General features: G+C 39.6%; 2 protein-coding genes across 3 annotated transcripts in view; one reads left to right on the forward strand and one right to left on the reverse strand.

Annotated features, from left to right (window-relative positions):
* SPATS2L (spermatogenesis associated serine rich 2 like) overlaps positions 1-7,098 on the forward strand; it is a 149,661-nt gene extending 142,563 nt beyond the window's left edge. For both annotated transcript variants that reach the window (XM_068407627.1, XM_068407626.1), the window contains exons 10-13: positions 555-664; positions 1,216-1,318; positions 4,358-4,578; positions 5,659-7,098. In XM_068407627.1, the coding sequence (XP_068263728.1) occupies positions 555-664; positions 1,216-1,318; positions 4,358-4,578; positions 5,659-6,057 (833 nt within the window). In that variant the 3' untranslated portion in view covers positions 6,058-7,098. The remainder of the gene's footprint in view (positions 1-554; positions 665-1,215; positions 1,319-4,357; positions 4,579-5,658) is intronic.
* A 4,132-nt stretch (positions 7,099-11,230) lies between these two features.
* On the reverse strand, positions 11,231-18,955 carry KCTD18 (potassium channel tetramerization domain containing 18). The gene is made up of 6 exons (XM_068408077.1): positions 18,799-18,955; positions 17,468-17,679; positions 16,355-16,548; positions 15,118-15,212; positions 14,527-14,629; positions 11,231-12,119 (listed from the first exon to the last, which is right to left on the reverse strand). Exons 1-6 carry the CDS (start codon positions 18,953-18,955, stop codon positions 11,585-11,587), a joined length of 1,296 nt encoding a protein of 431 aa, XP_068264178.1. The 3' UTR covers positions 11,231-11,584.
* Positions 18,956-21,634: the final 2,679 nt, after the last annotated feature.

A 21,634-nucleotide genomic window follows, 5' to 3' on the forward strand; every position in this document is an offset into this window, starting at 1 on the left:
ATAAAGACTGTTGGCCTTTGTAATACTGCTTTGCTGTAGAAATGGCAACTGTGTATATTCTGTAGTTGAAAGCAAAATTGCAATGCTGGTGATTTTAATGTAAACTATGTTAGTAGATTTTTTTCAGAGAAACTGAAATGCCCCTGTATAAAGAAAATATAGAGTGTCTTCAGAAACAGGCTGTTGACTCAATGTAATGCTTCTTTCCATGTCTCCATGGAAAGCTCCCTGATTTTGTGCTTATAAATAAAGCACTGGAACACTCAAAACAACATGTTTCTACCCCTGTTTGTCTAAATGTTGAAGGGTTGGTTTAACTTTGATTTTCTGACAGCTATCCCGTTTCCAGATATTTTTCAACATCAGGCAGATCTGTTAAATACGATGATTGACTTAATCCGTGCAAACAGCATACTGGAAGTCCAGTTGGAGCTGGGGGTCCGAGATAATGTGTGTGTGTCTCACATGCTGTGCAGTGTTAATGCCCAAAGAGTAATGAATTACAGAGCAATTTACCTTCCTAGCATTAATTATTGACTCTTGGTATTTGTCAGTGGAAATCCTGACTGCTCGGCAGAGGAAGGCTGAGGAGCTGAAGAGACTGACGGACCTAGCCAGTCAGATGGCTGAAGCACAACTGTCTGAACTCAGGGCTGAAATTAAGGTCAGGCATTCACTTCTGCTTGGGTATTTTAGCTGTTTGCATAAATGCCAAGAAAGAGCTGTCGTGTTCACACGCCCAGGCCATTCATTCCTGCTGTGGGCCAAAGGGTAACTAGCTTTCCGTGGGGGAAGCATACCTTCTGAAAGCATTATGGCACCTCTGAGCGGTGTACAGATGCTATCAGAGAAGTGTAAGCTGTCCCCTCATAAGTGGAGCAGTGGGGAGTTTTACTGTTTGTGTATCATTTATCAGACTCGGTTAACAAGTAAACCTGATGGCTTCAGGTTCAGTGATCAAACACATATACTCGGATGAAATGACCCACTTCCCAAGGGTGGGAGTGATCCACCCATCGCTGGGCTGAGAGACGTGTAATTTGGTAAGGATGGGAAAATACTTGGTTCTGCAGAGACGTCATGTGTACAGGGCGGGGTCAAGAGTTTGCTGAGCTTTAAAGTGAACTTAAGATACATATTGATTGGTTTCTGTACCATCCATACAGTCTTTTACTCAGAATGCAAATCACTGTTAACTTGTGTGTATTTTTGCAGCACTTTGTGAGTGAACGGAAATATGATGAAGAGCTGGGCAGGTCTGCCCGATTTTCCTGTGATACAGAACAGCTGAAGACCCAAATTCTGCTCTGTGGAGAAAGTAAGTGCTGGTGATTTCTCACACCAAAGTTCTCGGAACATAGTGTTCCATATACCTGTTCAGGAAATGCCAGCAGAAATAATGGCATGTGTACTGCCAGTGTGTGTGTGTGCAGGAAGCCTGACATGAATGATATATCTGGATGCAGCAGGCTTGCTGAACATGCACAAGTCCACTTTACAGTACACCACACATTAGACTGAGGTGCAGAGTCCATCTGCATGTGCACGGTGCCCTCTTTGTCAGAGACTTCCAATTCCAGTTGGAGTTTTCCATCTAAACAGGATTTCCAAGTGGAAATAAAAGTCAGCTCTGGGGAACACTCAAACTCGGTGATTTATGAATAACTAGTAAATTGGAAGCTTCTCTCTGTGAGCATAATGTTATGAGACCAATTCAGATCTCTCATACTAGGAAGTAACTTCCCAGCTTTATAATAGTATTCACTGGGTTTTTCAGAAGCTAAAGGTAGTCCCAAGTGTTCCTGTTTCCAAATCATCTGTCCTTTTGCTTGGAAATTCACGTTAATTTTCTGCTTCAACTATCATGTCACTTTTGCAAAATACGAGATAGGCTATTTCTTATCTTTGTCATGCTGCTTTTCCCCAAAAAAAGTAAATGCTATAATGCTTTGCCCCAGATGTTACCCTGTCACATGATATCCCATCAGCACCATCACCCAGGAGAAAAACTGTTAACGCAATACTGAAGTCGTGCATCTTGGCAGAAGGAAAACAATTTCAGGAAGAAAAATAATTGATGTTTTCAAGGAGTAAACATAGAAAAAATGTCAGACAGTCTGTCAATACCATCTTCTTACTTAATTCTTGCTGCCATAGGTTTAATAGCCGGCCCAGCTTTAAACCGTGACATGCATCTAACCCCATATCCTGTTTCTCATTGAAGCCAACACAGAATGTTTCAAAGGAAGGCATAAGCTTCCCAGTAATGCATCGCGTTGTTCACAGTCACCTCATAGACCCTATCTCATACCTTGAAGCTTAAGAGATTGAAAAGTCTGTAAAGATTGTCCTGACTAATAGAACCACAGCTGCAATTGAGACAACCATAGACTGTTTTTTAAAACTTATTGAACTACTTTCCTAAATAACTTCCAGCTGCAGTAAATTCTGCAAGTTAATTATTTATACCTCATTTCAGTAAAGCATTAGTTAAGTGTACTTTGATGCAAAGCTGTTGAAGACAGGTCAGTGAAGTCAAAAGAACAGCTCTGAGCAGGGAAGCAGTGCCATCTTACAGTTGACTGGTAGTACACTGGCTGTCTGAAGAACTTAGCTCTGATCTGCCCTCAGTGACCTTAGAGGCTGTTGGCATGGCTTTGATAAGAACTCTTCAGTGCAAAGATGTTTCTGTTTGGAGCACCTCAAGTGCTAGGAGCTGCAAGTACCCCTCAAACAGAGATTATACCAGGCCTAAAGCTAAGAACAGCCACTGTTGAGGGCTTTAACAAAAGCAATAACCAAAACCACAGAGCTTGTGTGAAGGCAGGCATGTTCTAGCATGAGAAGAGGGTAGGCAGCATACACTTACAATGAAGGACAGCAAGAAACAAAAAGAATTGGAGTGACATGTATCCAGAATGCCCGATGGTGGGTTGTACCCCTTCCTTGTACATCTTTTTTGTTAAAAACATTTTTATGACAAGCACCTGGATTTTTATGTGGGCTCCCATGTGCAGCAGTGTGTTTTAGACAAGAGAGAGCAGTAGAATTCAGTGACTCAGCTGGCCTCACTGAACTTAGGACAGAAAATTCAGTTCATTGTGCAGATCACTGCATTGTTTTTCTGAAGAGGACACCTAGTGGGAGAAATAGCTGATGTTGGAGTGAGTAAAGCCTCAGAAAACCTAACAGATGATGCTCAGGTGCTAAAATGATTCCACGTCATCTTTCTCTGTACTAAAAGTGAAAAAATAGAAGTACCTCTTAGATGAAACAACAGATGTCTCACTGAAGTGAGCCTCTGGTTTGTCATCTGTACCAGAAGGAAACAGGAAAATTCCATAATCAGAAAAATCAGAACAGCAAATTAAGATCAAGAACTTTACTTCAATAGCCTCAGAGTCCTATTTGAAACTGCTTAGGGGCCATTGCACAGAAGCAGGCAGCTTGAAGAGCTTGTGGAATGCAGAGAGGTAGGAATCAAGGATTTGTTCGGTGCACTTCACATCCAGTCATGGAAGTGGTTAAGAAATCAGGCAGATGAGCAATAGTGATTCCTGGTAGTGCTGACTGCCATGATCTACATGAAGTGGATTAGTGCATTGCATTCAGTTCCAGTTTTTACAGATATCCATGGTACAGAAGAACCTTTGTTAACCACCTCCTTAGAGAGGAGTGAGGAACAGGCACTATACTTTTTTTTTCCTTCTTAAAATATATTTAGATATACTAAGGAAGCTTTCATGGCTGTTACCTGTGTTGCAGCTTATACATGTATAGACAGCAAACATCAGCCTCTTCCACCTTCCATGATAAAAGAATAATTTGGAATCTAGTTTAGTCTGTGGTGTCTGCAGGCACAACTTCCTTTGACCTCGAGCAGCTGAGAGAGTTACTTGCATACCACTCACTTCCTTCTCATGTTTCTTCCTTTGTTGCCTGAAGACTCCTGTTAGGAGCATTATTGATAGGACAGCAGTGCGTGGGATAGTCCTGACAGCACATGTGTTCAGCTCAGCTGGTTAAAAGTTCACAAGCAAACCAACAGGTGCCAGGAATGTAAAAAAGTTTTCTTGGATGACCAAGGCCTAGGCTTCTGCCAAGCTCCTGCCAGTTTCGGCGCACTTCCACCACATTAGTTAGCTCTTTAGCCTCCAGAAGTGCTTCATGATGAGGCAGTTTCACCGAAGTAAACCACTATGGCCTAATTTAGACCCTAGTTATCTAGCTTACTTCATTATCTAAAGTAAGGCTAGAACAATGCTACCACAATTAACTGTTAAGCAGGGTAAAAATACAGCCTTATGTTTATATGTTGATCATTTAACTGATAACACAGAATACTTTTTTTTTATAGTTTCTCACCCAAAGAACAACTATTCCTCAAGAACACCATGTAGTTCAGTGCTCTCTTCAATGACCTCGCATGCAACAACTGGCAAGCAAAATACGCACACTCGGAAGTCCTATAGTAACATCAAGAACTCTGATAATAGAACAGCCAGCACTAAAGTACAAAGTCATCTTTCTTCCAATCCTACAGAATCTTCTTCCCAAGGAACCCCGACAAATAAGCAGGTAAGAAATCAGTTATGAACTAAACTAAATTATTTCAAAAATTTCAGAAAAATATGAAGCACTGAAAGTTGTTAATACAAAATCAAATACTGGTTTGCAGTCCATATATTTAATTCATAATTTTTGAAAATACGCAAGAATTATGTTTTCCAGCTTCATTTTTGAGGCAGTGTGAACATACAAGGTGGAAATACCAGAAATGCCACACCAGCAGAGACCACTGCCTGGTGTTTAGAGGTGACTAGTGGCAGTGAACAGACTCAACAAGAAAAACCCTCCATAATAGCTAATTGTCCTACGTGCTGTGATGGAGAAACGTTTATTCCTGATCCTTGACAAGTGATCAGTTGATGTGCTGTTGAAGCACGATTACTAGATACTGTTGTACTGTTGTGCTTAGGTAAAGCTGCAGCTGAAGTTGGTCTGAGTTTTGTCCCTGTCAGGATTTTAGGCTCCAGTAGGTGCCTGAAGGGAAACACAGGAGCGTTAAGTAATGTCAGCGCATGTATGGAATCGGCTGCCCTGGCAATGCAAGTAAAGCAGTTCAGCCACTTCCCACTAAGGATCAACGGTTCCTCTGAGCAGGATATCACAATGGACATCTCTCCCACCGGGTGGATTCTTAACTTGACTTTAATTTACATGTGAATTTCTGTTCTTCCTGCAGTCTTACTGCAGTATTTACACAATACTTTACCAGGAAAGGTATTTTCATGATTTTGGAAAAAATCGGCCAGTATCAAGTTCTTCAGTGCTTCTTAACTGCTGCTGTTGAGATGTCTAGTATTTCACCCCCTTTTCCATATTCTCTTGAATCATGGCAGATTTTAATTTGGCATCAGTGGTGAACCTGCCATCTGTATTTCCAGGCTACTCAGATGTAGCATGTTACTCACAGTTCACTTTTTAAGTGTTATAAATAGAGAGCTCCAGCAACAATCAGAACTGTACAGTGTTTTGCCTCTCCTAGTTACACTGAAAATTTTATTCTTCAATTTTTGTTAATTCTGATTGCTGTATTTCTTGTCCTGTTGGAAGGATTCAGATAACCTAACAGTTACCCAATTTCTTTCTGGGTAGAATGGGCCTTCTAGCCAGAGACGAAGATTCAACCCCCAGCACCAAAACATGCGGTTCAACGGATCTCTTAAGTCACAAGCTGCCAGTAATGAGGCAGATCAGAATAATATAAAGAGTGGTTCCAGGTCTGAACACAGAAGACAGCAGCATAGCAGCTTCAGACCTAAAAATAAAGGAGCTATGAAAAATCAAGAGCAGGCCACAACTACAAGGACCACAGAGCATCCGGCACATTCAGAAAAGACCCGACGAAAGCATCATACGCCAGACACCGCAGATCACAGGCCTTTCCAAGGCAATGCTGGCAGGGTGTCGCAATGCAATTTGCGCCCTGCAAGGATGGAGGTCTCTGCTGATGCCACTGTTCTTTCCGTGCCCGCTGTGACTTTGGTGGCTTAAAACATCACGGTGATGGCAGGCAGGGAAATTCAATCTCTTCGTTTTAGTTTCTTGCTTGAGATGCTTGTTGGTGAAGAAAATAAGTCAGAACATAGTCATTTTAAATCTGTTGCTGCTTAAAACTTGTTGGTATCTTTATTACTTAATAATTATCAAAATTAATTCTTACTTTCAAGGCTTTGCCCAATATGTTCACAGTTACTTTGTCGTGACAGTACAGAGTCTTACCAAAGCAGCATTTACTTCTTAGAAAAATGAAATCTAGATTGGAGAAATAAATTGATAATGAAATTCATAATAGCAAAAGGCTTGTTGTAGATATTTGGTTATACCAGTCAACATTACTGGTTTTTAGAGCAGCCTGTGTTAGAAGGATACCGGGAAATATGTATGCTGTGGTCTGCAATGAAATCAGATAATGCTGTAGAGTTTTTCTGCAAATCTCTATACACCTCTTTCTTTCCATGCATGTATACACGTACATGCATGCACACTGTATACACAGAGAGTATTGTTATATACAAGAACATTTGAAAAAGCAGTACATTTGATTTTAGCGTATTATTCCATAATCTGAGATCTTTGAATTCAAGTATAAATTGTATTAAATGTATTACATATTGGTATTTTTCGTTGACAAACTATTTTTATGAGGCTGAGGAAAAATGCTCATTTCTGAAGTTTGGAATGTATATAGTCATGGCTATTCAGATATACAGCCCTGTTCTCAATCCTTATCCGCCACTTTTCTATGACTAGCTGGATTTATTTTTTTGCGTATGAAAAGTTGCAGGTGTTCTAGACTTGAATCCAAATTATTTTTCTATCTTTTTGCTGTAGGAACCATCTGTCTATAACAGGAGCTACAACTAAATAAATTTGCTACAGCAACATGCAGCAGAATGTGGAAGTACATATTTGAGCAGATACTACATCCTTCTGAGTTTTCTATTAAAGTTAAAATGTTACTTAGTCTTAATGTTCTGATCCTGTATTTCAGAAAACCTGTTTCTTCCAAAAAATTAAAATCTTTCTAAAATATTCTGGTGTTTGCTGCTTTGCAGTGCCTAATCTTTGTGATCTTATTCAAATTGTATTTGCTTAATTCAACCAGTATCAGTGGGAGGCTTTCAGCTGAGTTTGGATTGGACTAGGCTTTTGCTTTGAGCTAGATTGTAATGCCACAAGTGCACGGAACAGAACCTTCCCGCGAGAGCTGCCTCCATCCTGGACATACTTTTAATGTAAGTTGTTATTTAACATAGTAAGGTGTCAGAATCCAGATCTGGCATCAAGTGGACTAGCTGCCTAAGGGTCAGAATCAGAAAGCTGTAGAAGGGTTTATTTTCTACTGAGGTCAGTAAGAGCAGGACACTTGGGTATCTTTAAAAGTTTATTCCTAGGTTATTGTTTGCTATTGCTTTTTACTGATTTCCCCTGCCTTATTTCTGTTAGCTAACTGCACACTTCCTTAGTACTCACTGTTTTACTTTTCCTGCGTGGCCCTTGAAAAATCTCGAAGTGTAGAGTGAGGTGCATTTCTTACGGGTGATTTTGATTATTTTTGTTTCTGTTGATATCCGTATACAGTTTTCCACATGTGAATATTGGTAAAACCAATTATTTGCCTAAAAGGCAAATAACTCATCTTTACTTGGCAGGGTGGTGAAAGAAAAATAAACAAACATAGGTAAACACTGGCTTTCTTAGCATTGCAAGCACTGCTTCTATCCTAGTTAATTACCTGTCATGCTTTTAAGCTGAATGTTTTGAGTAAATGGAACTGAAATTCTAGAATCTGTGTTGTATACACCCATCAGCTCAGTTGCTTTTCAAAATTTGTCCGCTGCCATACAGTTTGACCCGTAACCTCACTGTAAGATATGTAATTATAATTTCCATGCAGATATTACACAGGAATCTTATTATATTGTCCTTAAATAATTAGTGAAACAAACTTACATCTCTTCTTGTAACCCCTCCTAAAAAAAAGAAAATCTAACTTATCTCCAGTGACTTCTACTCCTTCCTGATAGCTTCTCCACTTGAGAGGATTATTGAAAGTTATTTTATTCCATAAGTCAGCTTCCTCACAAGCAGGCTTCTGCAAATAAATAAAATCTGTAACATAAGTCACACTCAGCACAACAGGACCACCTCGCGCTCTTCAGTACCAGCTGGCCTTTGATGTGCTGGAGGCTCAGTATGCGACAGACCCAGGACTAACAGGTGCGAGACAGCATTTCTCTTCAGACCGTGATGCAAACAGATTTTCTGTGATGAGAGACGCAGGCGTAGATTTGGTTGGGCTGGGGAGTGGGCTGGTTCTGGGAACACTGCAGTCTTGGCACGCCCAGTGTGGTTTAGTGTTGCAATCCACGTTTTAACTACATTATGTGGCTGTGCTCTGAAGCGTAGCTGTGTCAGAAGGGTATCTCTTCACCTTTCATTTCTTGTGTGTCTATGCTTGGAATTATATCTGCCCGTTCCTAGGAGTGTTTTACCGTTCACAATACTTGTAAGTAATCAAATGCTCTTGGGCCCATCTTCAACAGAACTCTTTTTCTCTTCTAATTATAGAGCTAGCTGTGTGTGAGACTCCTTTTAACGTAAGGGATTTGTACAGGGGTCAGTGAAGGAACTGAGGGCAAGACAAGGCTTGACTTTTAGGCTAGTCCTCTTTTAAAAGCACCTTCAATTTGCAAAGCAAATAGAGCTGTTTGGCATCACTCAAATGCAAACATGGAATTCCCACTGCACTTTGTACACTCTTTTGAAAGTGGACACACACCTTAAAGGGCAGTATTTTAAAGCAGGTTGGATCTGTTTATCTTCTGCGTAAGGTTAAACTCAGAGTAAGGGCAGAACTCAGGAAAATAAAGGACCAAATAGCTGGAAAATTAAAAAGAGAGGGTGACTTAACATAGCTGAGCTATTTGGAAAACTTAAATTATTTAGGCATGTTTGAAAAAAAAAAAAAAAATGTTAAGTGATGATTTTATTTTTTAACCGTTTGAAAATGTCACCCTGAGAGAGAAACTAATAATTCTGGAAGGGAAACATTGGTGGTGTAGCTTGTAGCACTTCCCTGGGCCCTGTTGTTGTAGGGGAACAGCTGCTCTGAGCTTGTGTGGCTGGCAGTTCTTGTTGTGAGTCTGTTTCCCCATGTAGTGACTGGGCTGCATCAAGGTTCTACGAATCAGCTACATCCTTCCTGTTCATGTGCTTGTGACTACAGCAGAGGCACCATGGGATCCAGAGGTCTCAAGTTCCAGTACCACTGCCAATTACCCACATGAGGATATAGTAGAAATTTGCCAGAAATTTGAGACAATACAGCTATTTTATTATGGCAAACTCCTAAAGCTGTACTAAAATGTTTGTGTATGTTGTACCCGAGACTAGAAGGCGGGGGGAGAGGATGGGGGCAACTTCGTAAAGGGCCAAATCCTTGACGCAAACTCTGGGCACACTGCACAGCTGATCATGTGACCCCATGAATTTGCAAAGTAATTTTTAGCCAAGAGTGATCAATTCTGGTATAAACAGACAGATTTTTTTCACAATAATAAAATTCTCTAAGAAGAGATACCCAAAAAGCTCAGAAAACAGCAAAGGTCTGTCACATCAGCCTTACCCGTTTCTAGTGCTTACCATCTTTTATTAAAAGCTGTTGTCCAAAATGAATCTGGATTTTTGTGGGGCTTTATTACCACAAAGTATTTACAGAGTTTTACTTCTAACCACTCTGACACTCTAACTGCAGCTCAGGGACAGTCAGCTTCACTCCCAAGTTTTTGATGGCACAACTGGCCTCCTGTTTTTATCAGGTCAGAATTTGTCCTTCATGGATTGGGAAGAAGTAGATAAAGTCTGCTTACTCCTGGGTGATGTTAGCATCTCTTTTTAGCCATAGTAAGATTTGAACTACATAATGTTTATTATCGAAGCAATTTAATGTTAGCCGGTTTAAAAGAGTACTTCTCTGCTCTGGAAGAGCTGGTAGGGAAATAACTGGAACAGTTTGAAAGAAAAAAAGAAGTAGCTTTGGTATTTCCATGGCTCCTCAGCTGAAAACAAGCCTGATGAAAACTCTCCCTGAGGATCAGTGGTAACATGTGCCTATCACATGAAGTAATGTCTGCTTCCTTCCATCAGGTACAAATGAGTTCTCCATACTCTGAAGCATACAGATAGAATTACATCTGTTTGAATCACATCTTGGTGATAATAGGCCCTCTGCATCACAAGCCCGTGTGTAGTCACAGAGGAGTAATTTTCTAGAAATTAACTTGGAATTGTATTTTTCTTGTCTCCTTAACCCATATGCTGCCATATCATTGATGGTTTGGAAAGACAGTATTGTGAAAGTGAGAACAACTGGAAAGTTGACAGCATTTGTGAGAAATTAATGCATCAAACTACACTGGTGATACATAGGTCAGCCTTTAGAGTACAGCTATTAGATACTGGTAATCATTAGACTACTAAATGGGAGTAACTTTCTGAATGTGGTCTTTTCTGAACATGATCTCTTCTACAGCGAATGATAATTTTACAAAGATTCCAAGTAAACCATTGTCACAGCACTTGACAATACATCTAATCCCACCTATAAAGCTGTAGCTCACCTTTAGTAGTTTCCCCAGTCAAACTATCCAGTATGTGCGTACGGTGTATCAGAGTTTATCAGTGCAAATGCGGTACCAGCTGGTACTTTTAGTTACTGTGTTAGACAAGTGAAACGTTAAGAGAACTGCAGACTTCCAAGGAACTTGGGAACACAGAGTTTTGAGGAAGTTTCAGCCTGCAGGAAACTCAGACTGGCAGAATTTCTGCTCCTTGTTCCAGGTCTCAAAAACCACAGTGTGTTAGCCAGGTTAAGGGATGACTCGTCCTTGGACTGGCAAGTTTCATTTGTTTTCAGCTACTGGCCTCTGAGAGAAGATGAAATTCTATTTTACTTCCATGTTTTTAAAGGCTTTGGGTAGATAAGGACAAAGCTATTTTTATAGTGAAAGTCACCATGAAGGTTAATGCTATTCAGCTGTCATAAATCTCTTTAATACTAGTCCGTCAGTTAAGAGAAAATTAGGAATATTCACAGGTATAAAAAAAAACACACCACAAGTGCCTACTCAGAGAAGTTAAAAGGCCATATTTGCACCTCATCCAATTAAAAATAAATAAAATCAAGTCCCTCAAAAAATAATTAATCTTGCTCTACCTCCCCACCACAGCCACTTTCCCATTTCATCTATTGAAATTCGAGGGAGTTCTTTTTTAGTTTTTTTTTTCTTTTAACCAAAAGCCAGTATGTCTAGGACAAAGATCTAAAAAATATTTAAGAAATAAAGCAGAAAACACCCTTCAGTGCTCACTACAAACAATTTCTGTCTATGCTTTTCACAAACTTTTAAATCATAATTTTCTACCAAATCTTAGAATAAATGACCACATGAGATGATGGTTTCTTCTTTGCCCAGATGATGCAAAGCTATCCAGTCTATCAGGCTGAGTCAAAATGTTATCCATCCACTTTATCACTCTTAAGCTTAATACTGTCTGCTAATACAGCTGTTTCCTTCTTGTTTAGTACCATAGAAGTAGTAGGAATTTCAACAGCAGCACTGTCCTGTTCACTTGTTTTACTGGGCATGGAAGAAGACGGCTGAGCTGGTGTCATAAGAAAAAGTGGAGTTCGCTTCAGCTTTACTACACGGTTGCTTACAGGCTTCCTAGGCTCTGCGATCTTGAGCGTCGTTTGACGTGGTGTCCCATTGTCGGCACTCTGCCTTCCACAGGGTGCCTGGGAATTGCGGGGCACCGATGTCCCTGTTGTGGATACAGTCTCAGAAGCTACTTTGTGCAGCCTCAAACTTTCACTACTGGGTCGTTTAAGAGTCACTGCAGAACGTGAAGCATTGCAAGCAGCTACCTTTAATGCAGCTGAATTCATGACTTTGATATGGGTACTTGTTGAGGGACCTGAGAATCTAATTGGCTTGGGACCCGCTTTACATGGTAAATAGTCTTCCTCTTCGGTGAAGTCGATTAATCGTCTGTAAAAAAAGAACTTCAATTAAAGAAACAAACAAGGCACATAAATTACTCTTTTTACAACATTATTACAAAACAGACAATCTGTGACAGCTATCCACAAATCCGAAGTTTTTACATTTTTGCTTGTTATATCATTTATGGTTCTCAACTGTTCGTCGCTGCAATCAGGTTCGCCTTTATATGAATAGTACCAGCAATCTCTTCTACCTGTGTAAGTAATACTGCACATTAAAAATCGTAAGAGATATGGTGCACAAACTGCTAAGTGAAAATCAGTTAGAAAGAAGGCTGGAGGAGTTATAGAAAGAAAATATTAAAATGCTACAGATTCCATCAGATACAACATCCACTAAATACTAGTCTGATGTTTTAAGTTATCTACAAAAATGTAAGACCCAACTGCACATAAACACAAAACGTAGAGTTCCACACTATGTAATTTGAGAAAAGAAGCAGCAAAATATTGCTTCTTTCTTCCTTCTCCCTTTCTTTTCAATACAAATTATTACGGATAATATTTCAAGAGAAAATGTTTAAAAAAAAAAAGAACCTAAGAAAGAACGCCATTGGAGTCTCATGGCAACTCTAATTGGTACAAGTAGACCGCATTTTTAAAATACTATACAAATGCTGTTTCTCAGTCTTAGCAAAGAGCAGTGGACAGACATCTAGAAGATTTTAATTCCTCAAGGAAATAATAAACGATGCCATAGAAATCCAGGTCACGCTAAAACAGCTGAACAGGACGTTAGAAAACCTGAAACCCAAAAAAACCAAAAGCTAAACCAGGCCAGGTCAGAGGGGCAATCAGTAAATATAAATCAAAATCATTTTTGGAGAGATGAGGAAGGGGGGGAAAAGAACACAGAGACCAAATTAAACTTGGAGAATAATAACAATGCATTTTAAGTGTATCAAAACAAAAGCTGTCAAACTGTGGCTCTATTGCTGGCTCCTACATGGGGTAAAGCTACTAAAACCTGGTAGTAGAAAGAACATAAATGAATCAGATTATATCTAGATTTTGAGCTGACAAAAGCTGTAGCTTTAACTGACCTGATTGTCAGGAATGAAGAAGCATTTAGCTGGTGGGTCAGTACTGTAAACAGGCTATGAACTGAGAGCGCCACTAAAGAACAGCTTAAAAGATACACAACAAAAGCACTGATATTCTTCAGGGTACTTGCATTTTGGATTTTAAAAAATCTGTGAAATGCCACAAGGATTCATACCAGAAGAATAAACAATATCTGAGAGTAATATTTCCTATTATTGCTCTTATAAAACTGGTATATGGTGACACTATTCAAACAGAAAGCCTGAAAATAATCTAGTACTTGTCCAGGGAGGTTTTACTCAGTGCCATAAGGTGAGAACGTATTCTCAATGTCTGCACAGCCTAGATCAAAAGAACCACCAAAACAAAAAGGAAAGCTTAAACATGCGAAGATTTGGTGCTTTAACAGTAGCGATGGAGTACAGGTAAAATATCCTCAGTAACTAGGTTCATTTACAATATCAACACAGTATATGTCACACGGATCACTGCAGTACATCATGAGTTGTAGCTGAAACCTGAACATAGCTTTTGAGGGTGCAGAAGAACAGAGAAGAGAAATGAAAGCCGAGAGATGGGAGATGAAACAGGCAATGGTAGTAGAGGAGCATTCAGGAATATCTGTAGGCTGTTTGGCAATCCAGGGATCAAATGAACACAGTCCTTCCTATTTGAGCTATGAAAAGCTAAGAATATGGTATCCAAAAAAAAATGGGGAGGATGGTGAGATAGTTTTCAGTTGGATCATTGTGCTGTCATGGGTCTGTGGCTGCTGCTGAAATGACAATGTGGCCAAGGACAAGGAAGGTCAGCAGGATCCTCTTCTCCTGTCTAGCAGCAATAGAGGCTGTAGGGTGGCCCAGATCAACTGTGTAGCTGCACCGGCAATGGCTGCTTTTGGGTAATGTATTGTAGTCAGACGTATCACCGTAAAAGTGCAAAGAAGAAATTGTAGAAATTCCTTCTAAAACAGGAGGGCATCTCACATACGTGAAAATCAGTTAACCTTTTAAAGTTTTCAGTTACATTTCTTTTTTAGCAGTCCATTTAACTAACACTGCTCTCTACTTTTTGAAACAACTCTTTCACACTCTAAAGTGATGTTTTAAAGGCTGAAAAGTAGAATAGAATAGACGAGTTTCAGCAGCCTAAAAAAGCTAATTTGTTTCTAGCAAGTTCAGTTCTGCAGTTAAGCTCTCTGATTATAAGACAATTTATAAAAATGTAAATAGAAAAACCAGAGAAAACTCAACATTCATAGCTATTCAAAGAACCTGAAGTTATTTTAAAAAGAAGAGATTGTGCTTTATTTCTGCTTTATTTTAAGCCCCCCACGCGAACCAGCATACCTTTTACGAACTGGAGGCATATGATGCAAACTGCCTTTCAAAGGGCGTTCTTCAAGAGTCCAACATTCAATCAGCTCCTGAGGCACTCTCCAGTAGCTGACACCTGCATTTCACAGTGACATCGTATTGATGAGCTAAGAGAACATAGTCAATATTATGTGTATATACACCTGACTAAATGAATGCGTGTATTTTGTTATGTAGAATTTCAGCTTTGAGACTATGCTGACATAAACGTTGCTTACAGCCAGTGTGCTTCCAGGGCTTCCACCAGAGTGCCCAATGCTAGCAGGCTATCACCCCTTGCGTGTGGTGGTTCTCACTACATCTGTTAATTCATGTCAACTCATGTCACCTTGTTGGAACATCCCTTAAGACTCTCTTTTTTTTTTTTTTTTTTTTTCCCAAATAGCCACTACTATGGGATATTTAACAACGTGTTACTGAATGAGTGAAAATGTGTGCAGGGTTTTTATTATAGGTAACTAGCAAATATTTTTCTTATTTTTCTGTAAAAAAGTACTACTGAAATAGTACTGAAATAGTACTGAAATAGTACTGAAATAAAAAAAAAAAAAAATAATACTCTACCTCTCCCTTCCCAGGCATCGAAAGCATCCATCATCTTTTTCAATTCAGCTACTGAGTAATAGCTCCAGATGTACTGGACGTTATTTCCAGCTTCTCTAGAAACATTGTTTGAAAGGTAACAGTTACGATGTGGTAAATCTAGCTGAATCCTTAAAAAGGTAACACTGATGAAATGTATCATTCTTTTTTACCAAATCCTAATTACAAGGATTATGTAATGTTTTATAAAGTGGAAAAGAAAACATTACTTAAATTTCATTTTCATTTGTGTAAAAGGTCCTAAATAGCCATCCTCCTATGAGCTGCATGCGTGTGAACACCTATTGCTAAAAATGGGTATTCATGAGGAATAGATGTTCATAAAAGAATAATTACACCATTAATGGTGTAAAATCTGTTCTTCTAAATCTCAATCATTTATTCAAAGGGAAAACACAGCAGGAAGACAGATACGTGATACTATGTGTCCAAATACTCTTGGAATAAATATTAATGTTCTCAGCCTAAATTTAGGAAAATAAGCATCTTTATAATTAAGACAATGAAACATCAAAAGCTCTATCTTAATCACGTTTCAAAAGATACACAGTGAAGTACACTTCTGACACTGTAGTGTGGGACCAAGAGAAAGACAAATTGCTTCCAGACACTCAGAAGTACAGGTCTACCGATAACTTATAAATACTGTCATAAAAATACATTAATACTGTAGTAGAGATATACAAGTCCTTTAAAGAATTAAAACCATTTCCTTTCATCGTCACTTCTTTTCATTGTTAAATATTTCTTTCAGCTGCCTTAGGAGACTTCAAAATACAACTGCATGAATCACAACCAACTGTGAATATTTCTGGAACTTTTTCTGGATGGGGATTCATTCACTGTATTTAGTGTAAATATTGTCCTAAATGAGAAAGTAATTTTAAATGGTTGAGACATTTTAAAAATAGCAAGTAAAACATGAGAACTTACAGCATCTGCATGCTAGCCACCTTTTGTGGAGTCTCTCAAGTTCTTGTACTCCACGCTTAGTTTTTATGTTGGTTGTTTGTTTGTTTAACGTGACCGTTGTATTAGCCAGCTGTTTTCGAAGCTGGAAAGAATCTGATTCCTTCCACAGATTCATTGTACAATAATGCTATATTATGCTACAAATAATAATATTTAGGTATTATTATAATATGTGAGTGTTCATTCTCACTTCATAGTACTTTCACGTGTTTGCCAGTCATCTTACCTTTTGTAAATGCTTTTACTATGAATTTTTGTTCCTAGCTCCTTATTAATTGCATCAGTCCCATCAGCTCTTGTGGCATACACACCAATAATTTTACTTTCACAGCTTGCTCCAGAAGTGTTGAGATAGTGCAGGACCCAAACTGTAGGCTTGGTACAAACTAAATCATAAGAATCGCAGAAATCGAACAAAGCCTGGAGAAAAAACATAAAACACAAAATACAGAATATTAATAAGAATATAATCTTTTTAGTTGAATAAGCTTTCATATTTAAGTTTTCTTAACCGTACTGGTGAGCTCCTTTAAGTAAATCAAGGATGTAGTTTATCTAGAATAATGTGTGCAGTATTTCTTATCTGATGTTAACAGACAATATTGTAAAATGAGAAATTCAAAGAAAGGCAACAGAAATACTTAAAGGCATGGCAGATCCCTAATATGAAGAGAAACTGAAGGGCTTGGAAATGTTTTATGCTTTTCAAAAGGAAATGAATAAGGGAGAATGTGAAATATACAGAACAATAGCTTACTAAGAGAACATAGATGACTGTCAGGACTAACACAGCCATACCTGGGAATATGAGTTAATTTCCAATAGGTTAATTAGAATTAGCTTTTAAGTTCACAATACTCTAAAATAGACAAACCTTAGGATTTTAAATAATACATTAATTTTCTCTTCTCCTTTCTTATTCTAAAAAAAAATGGTAAAGTACATTTTATCTTTCAAGTTTTAGGATGAATTTGTAAAACTGAAAAAAAAATCCCAAACATCTTGAAGGGATCAAATCTAATCTCAAGTAAAATTTGAAGCTAAATAGGGAACTAAACAATGTCATTCCTACTATGCAAGTTTTACAGCAGACTTGCATGTAAAACAGAGTCAAATTTAAACTGTTGCTGTGTTGCAATGATGGGAAAAGCTGATGTCCTTAACTACGACGACTGCATTATCAACTCAAGGATTTCTTAACATAAAGCTGAATTTACTGGTGATTTAACGTGGTGATTAAAAAGTACTAACTTGCATATACTGTAGTTTTAGTCTCTGGTACTAATGAATGGTGAGGATTAGTGAGTATAATCTCTAAAAATATAAGAAATGTCAAGACCTTTTTAAGCTCTGTATTTGACCTTAAAGAATACGTCTCCATTTCATTGGCCAAATGGTCAGACAGACTGTATGGATAAGGGATGCCAAAATAATCTGCTTCCTCCTGCAGTGCAGTTCGAATTTGTTCATCTTCAGGAATCTGAACTTCTCCATGAAGATAATCCAAAAGATATTTAAACAGGCTTCCATCTCGATCAATTAGACATGCTCCTGAGAACATAAACACAATTATTTAAAATACTGCTTCCAGCAAGCAAAGACAGACTTGTCACATTCTACCAAATCATCAAGTAAAGCCTTTATATAAACTTCTGTACTAGTTTTACCTACTTAGGAGGAGTAAGTATACTTTCTCTATTCTTTTAAAACTACTGTTTTGTTTCCTGTCATATTTGTTATTTGAAGATAAAATTCTTAGTGCAGTAAACATTTATTTGGAATTTCAGTGAAATCACTAATCTCCATAGGATCATGCCAACATACAACCTCAGCTGTACTGCACTCCACTTACTTAAAATGCTAAAATCTAATTGTAGGTGCATTTCTCATTCTAACTGCAGATACATCCTTTCTCCTTATTGCAGAGATTTTTTCAATTTTGGATCTAGGCTATACACAACTGTATACAATAGGCTGTTCACTGCAACTGAAAGATGGTAGCAAAGCCCTGCCCGTAAAAATGTTAAACATTTCAGATATTTTAAACAGTCAAAAGTGTACAACAAGGAATTACTATTCTTCATCCATCATATCTTTAAACTGGACATACTCTGGCAGCATTTCCAAGTCACAGACAAGTGTGAAATTTGACCCATGAATAGTTTTATTCAAGCTTTCATATCAAGCCATGGTGGTGAAAAATGCAGTCTTTACTGGGTAATGAAATATTCTGAAACAAAGATTAGACTCAAACCTCCTCATGTAATGAACAGAGTGAGAGAGATGCCTCTAGAGAATGTAGGGGGTCATAAAGAGGATCCAAGTTAAATGCCAAATACTCTGCCAACTTCAATTTTATCTATTTTCATAGTCATACTGAAGAAGTACATTCCAAAGCCACGGTTTGGACTGGGACAAGGCAGAGCTAAGCACGGTACAAACACGTATGTTTGCAAACATGAGTAGTCATGTGGAATTCAGATTAATTACTTGTAAGTATAAAGTCATGCATGCATAATTGTTTTACATCCTGGAATTAAAGCAGCCAACTGATGCTCAGCAGATTGGGAAAAGAGGCATACCATAAAATGCATAAATATATATAAAAGCATGTACTTGCCACAGAGCACCCTGATTAGAAGGTCATATTTACAGCTTGAACATATTTACCTGACTCATCCACTTTTAGAGGAAAGCGTCCACTAAACATAGAAGCTAGCATTGAGTCCTTAAAGCGGCATAAAGACTCACGCCTGGCTGTGTATAAACATCCTCCCACATTAAGTCGTAGAATACCTTGGACGTCTTCAGTCTTGCCCTCTTCCATTGCATTTGCAAATGATGATGTTAATTGCGAGCTATTCAAACCTATAACAGATACAAACAAAAGTAAATCTAATGCCAGTTAAGACTGAACACATTATATAGGAGACCTAAGCGTTAGCTCAGCTCTTACATGTTTGTTACACAGTACTGTAAATCAGCTTTGAAAACAGTTCTGGAGACATGTTAGTCCAAATAGCCAAATATTCTACACCTTTCTTATGAAAAACTGTGGCATCTTTGCTAGGGAACACAGAAGTTCCTCTTCTGAGAGAAATGGGTAAGCAGAACTCTGTGGTCAGTACGTGTGAGCAGAGCACTGGAAGGACATTCTGGGAAATCTTGCTTTGAGTATAGTTCTGTGCACTAAAACCGCAGTGATTTTGTACTAACAACAACTTGGCTTCTCTAAACTGTGATCTTTAATTAGGGCTGCTTTAACTAGCTGTTGAAGCTGTCACGTCATCAGTGCCACATTGCCAACACTCTTGTGCCTGCCTTGAGCTCCCTGCAGGAGAGGGGCCCTGTCTGGGCAGGGAAAAAATAGCACAAGAAGCAGAAGAAAATCTTCAAAACGTTTTTGGTTTTTGTGGGGGTTTTTTGTTTGTTTTTTTTCTCCGGAGCACGCCCTGGGAGGGGGGTACTAACTCCCCCCACGCGCCTCTTGCCCCGGCACCTTCTCTTGCTTCACCGAAACTGCCGAAGCCGCGGCCCGCTGGGCAGCCGCCCCTGCAGCCGGCCGGGCGCTCCCTCCCTGCCGTGGGGCGCTGCTCCGCCACAAAAGGGGCAGCCCACCCCCGCCCCTGAGGAGCCAGCCGGGAAGGGCGGCTCCGCTCGGCTCGGGGCAGCCGCAATCCCGCGTTACCTGCGCCGCCGGCTCCCTCGGCAGGGCCGCTTCGCCGGGCCTGGAGCAGGCTGGGCCGCCTGAGGGGCCGCCTCGGCTTCGCAAAATGGCGGCCGGGCGGCAGGAAGGCCCGGGCCGGAGCGGAGCGCGGAGAGGGGCAGCCCGCGTGCCCGTGCGGCGCGGGGTGCCCGCAGTGCCATCTCCCTCCCCGGGGGCACCGCCGGCCGCCCGGGATTCCCTGCCCGCGGGTACAGCGGGTCAGCCGGCTGCAGGGACTCCCATGGCTCTGCTGCCCCTGCCTCCCCCGCTTTGCCCGGAGGGGTCCCTCAGGCACGGCCTTGGTATCTGTGTCCTCTGAAGTGAGGCAGACCCGCGTAAACTCGGCTACTCTGTAAGGCAGAAACCCTTCCTGATAATCCTTTTTTATTATTATTATTACAAGTAAGTGTTTACTTCAAGTGGGTTTGATTCAGTTGCTTTTCTGTAGGCTCAAGAATATCATGGCTTGAGCTGTTTTTCTAACCTGCAGTGCTCCCGTTTTACTTCACGGTGGTCTCGGAGCCTTTCTGGCTGGCCCGGGCTGGGGCAGTGGCTTTGGCCCAAGGTGGATGCCCAAGCGCTGGGCTCTGGTTTTTCCTGCAGCTGCATGTCCTGAGCTGCAGCACCGGGACAGGTGCTTTTACAAGGATGATGTGATGCTGGGTACGTGCTCGGAGTATGAGGACAGACAGGTCTGCTTTGGTTAAAATGGGCTGCAAAGGCATGAAAAACTAGCCTCAGGTCAGATGGTGTTTTCTGGCCTACTTTGGCATGACGGCTTGTCCCTTGGAGCAGACCAACTCACTAGCTTGTGTGCCAGGAGCAGTCTGTTTAATTTTAGATAATATATAAAAATACAGGCATCGTAGCTTTTAATTTGCTTGCCTGTGAAATATGGGGTTTTTTCTGCTTCAGACTTGTATGCATTTTTTAGAGCAAACTATTAGTGCAGTCCCTTCCAACTGAAATATTCTATTCTATTTTAAAATAGCACGAATGAATGCAGGGAGGTGCTTCACCCTCAGACAGCCAATTCACAAAGACCTGCAGAAACAGTGTCCTATTAAAAGAAATTGCTTATTAAAAGAAATTCAGCGATTACTTATTAAATAATTGGTTATTAAAAGAAAGAAATATTCATTAAAAGAAATTTTAGGCCAGGTTGGACGGGGCTTTGAACAACCTGGTCTAGTGGAAAGGTGTCCCTGCTCGTGGCAGGAGGGTTTGGAACTAGATGATCTTTAAGGTCCCTTCCAACCTAAACTGTTCTATGATTCTGTGTCTGACATATAGTTGCTTGCTCACCAAAATGTGTGCATAAACAATGGAAAGGTGAAAAAATTACATTCTCATTATGCTTTTGTCTCAGCCTCATTATGAAAAATTTCCATGCACATGAAAAATGGTTCTAAGATGCAGCCATATTTTCTAAAAAACAAAAGTTTGTGTCTAGTTCCCACTTAACTTTGTAAGCAAATAAAGAAGAATTTCTTTTTTGCCATAACATACAGGAAGAACCTATCTCTATGGATACAACTGCCAAACAACTAGTAGTTCTGTACAAGTTAACAGGGCCAAACTCTAGGTTTCTGCAAACTTTCTGGAACGTATGAGCTGATGATATGTTTAGAAAATATAGTAAGAGATAACTATATCCCAAATGTTAACAATATATTTTAATTGCTATCTGAAGTCCAATAAAATTCCAGTTATTTAACTGTACCCTGCACATATAAGAAATGTGCCCTTATTGTATTTAAATAGTTTATTTACCTTAGGAAATTAAGTCAGTTATATCTA

The sequence above is a fragment of the Nyctibius grandis genome, chromosome 9, assembly GCF_013368605.1.
Source record: "Nyctibius grandis isolate bNycGra1 chromosome 9, bNycGra1.pri, whole genome shotgun sequence".
Classification (NCBI taxonomy): domain Eukaryota; kingdom Metazoa; phylum Chordata; class Aves; order Nyctibiiformes; family Nyctibiidae; genus Nyctibius; species Nyctibius grandis.

Coding starts and splice junctions, on each gene's coding strand:
- KCTD18 (XM_068408077.1), bottom strand. CDS start 18,955: ATGGAAGAGGGCAAGACTGAAGACGTCCAAGGTATTCTACGACTTAAT. Junction 14,630..15,117: donor CGATGCCTGGGAAGGGAGAG/GTAGAGTATTAT, acceptor TGTGAAATGCAG/GTGTCAGCTACTGGAGAGTG. Junction 12,120..14,526: donor ATGCCTCCAGTTCGTAAAAG/GTATGCTGGTTC, acceptor CTTTTTTTACAG/ACGATTAATCGACTTCACCG.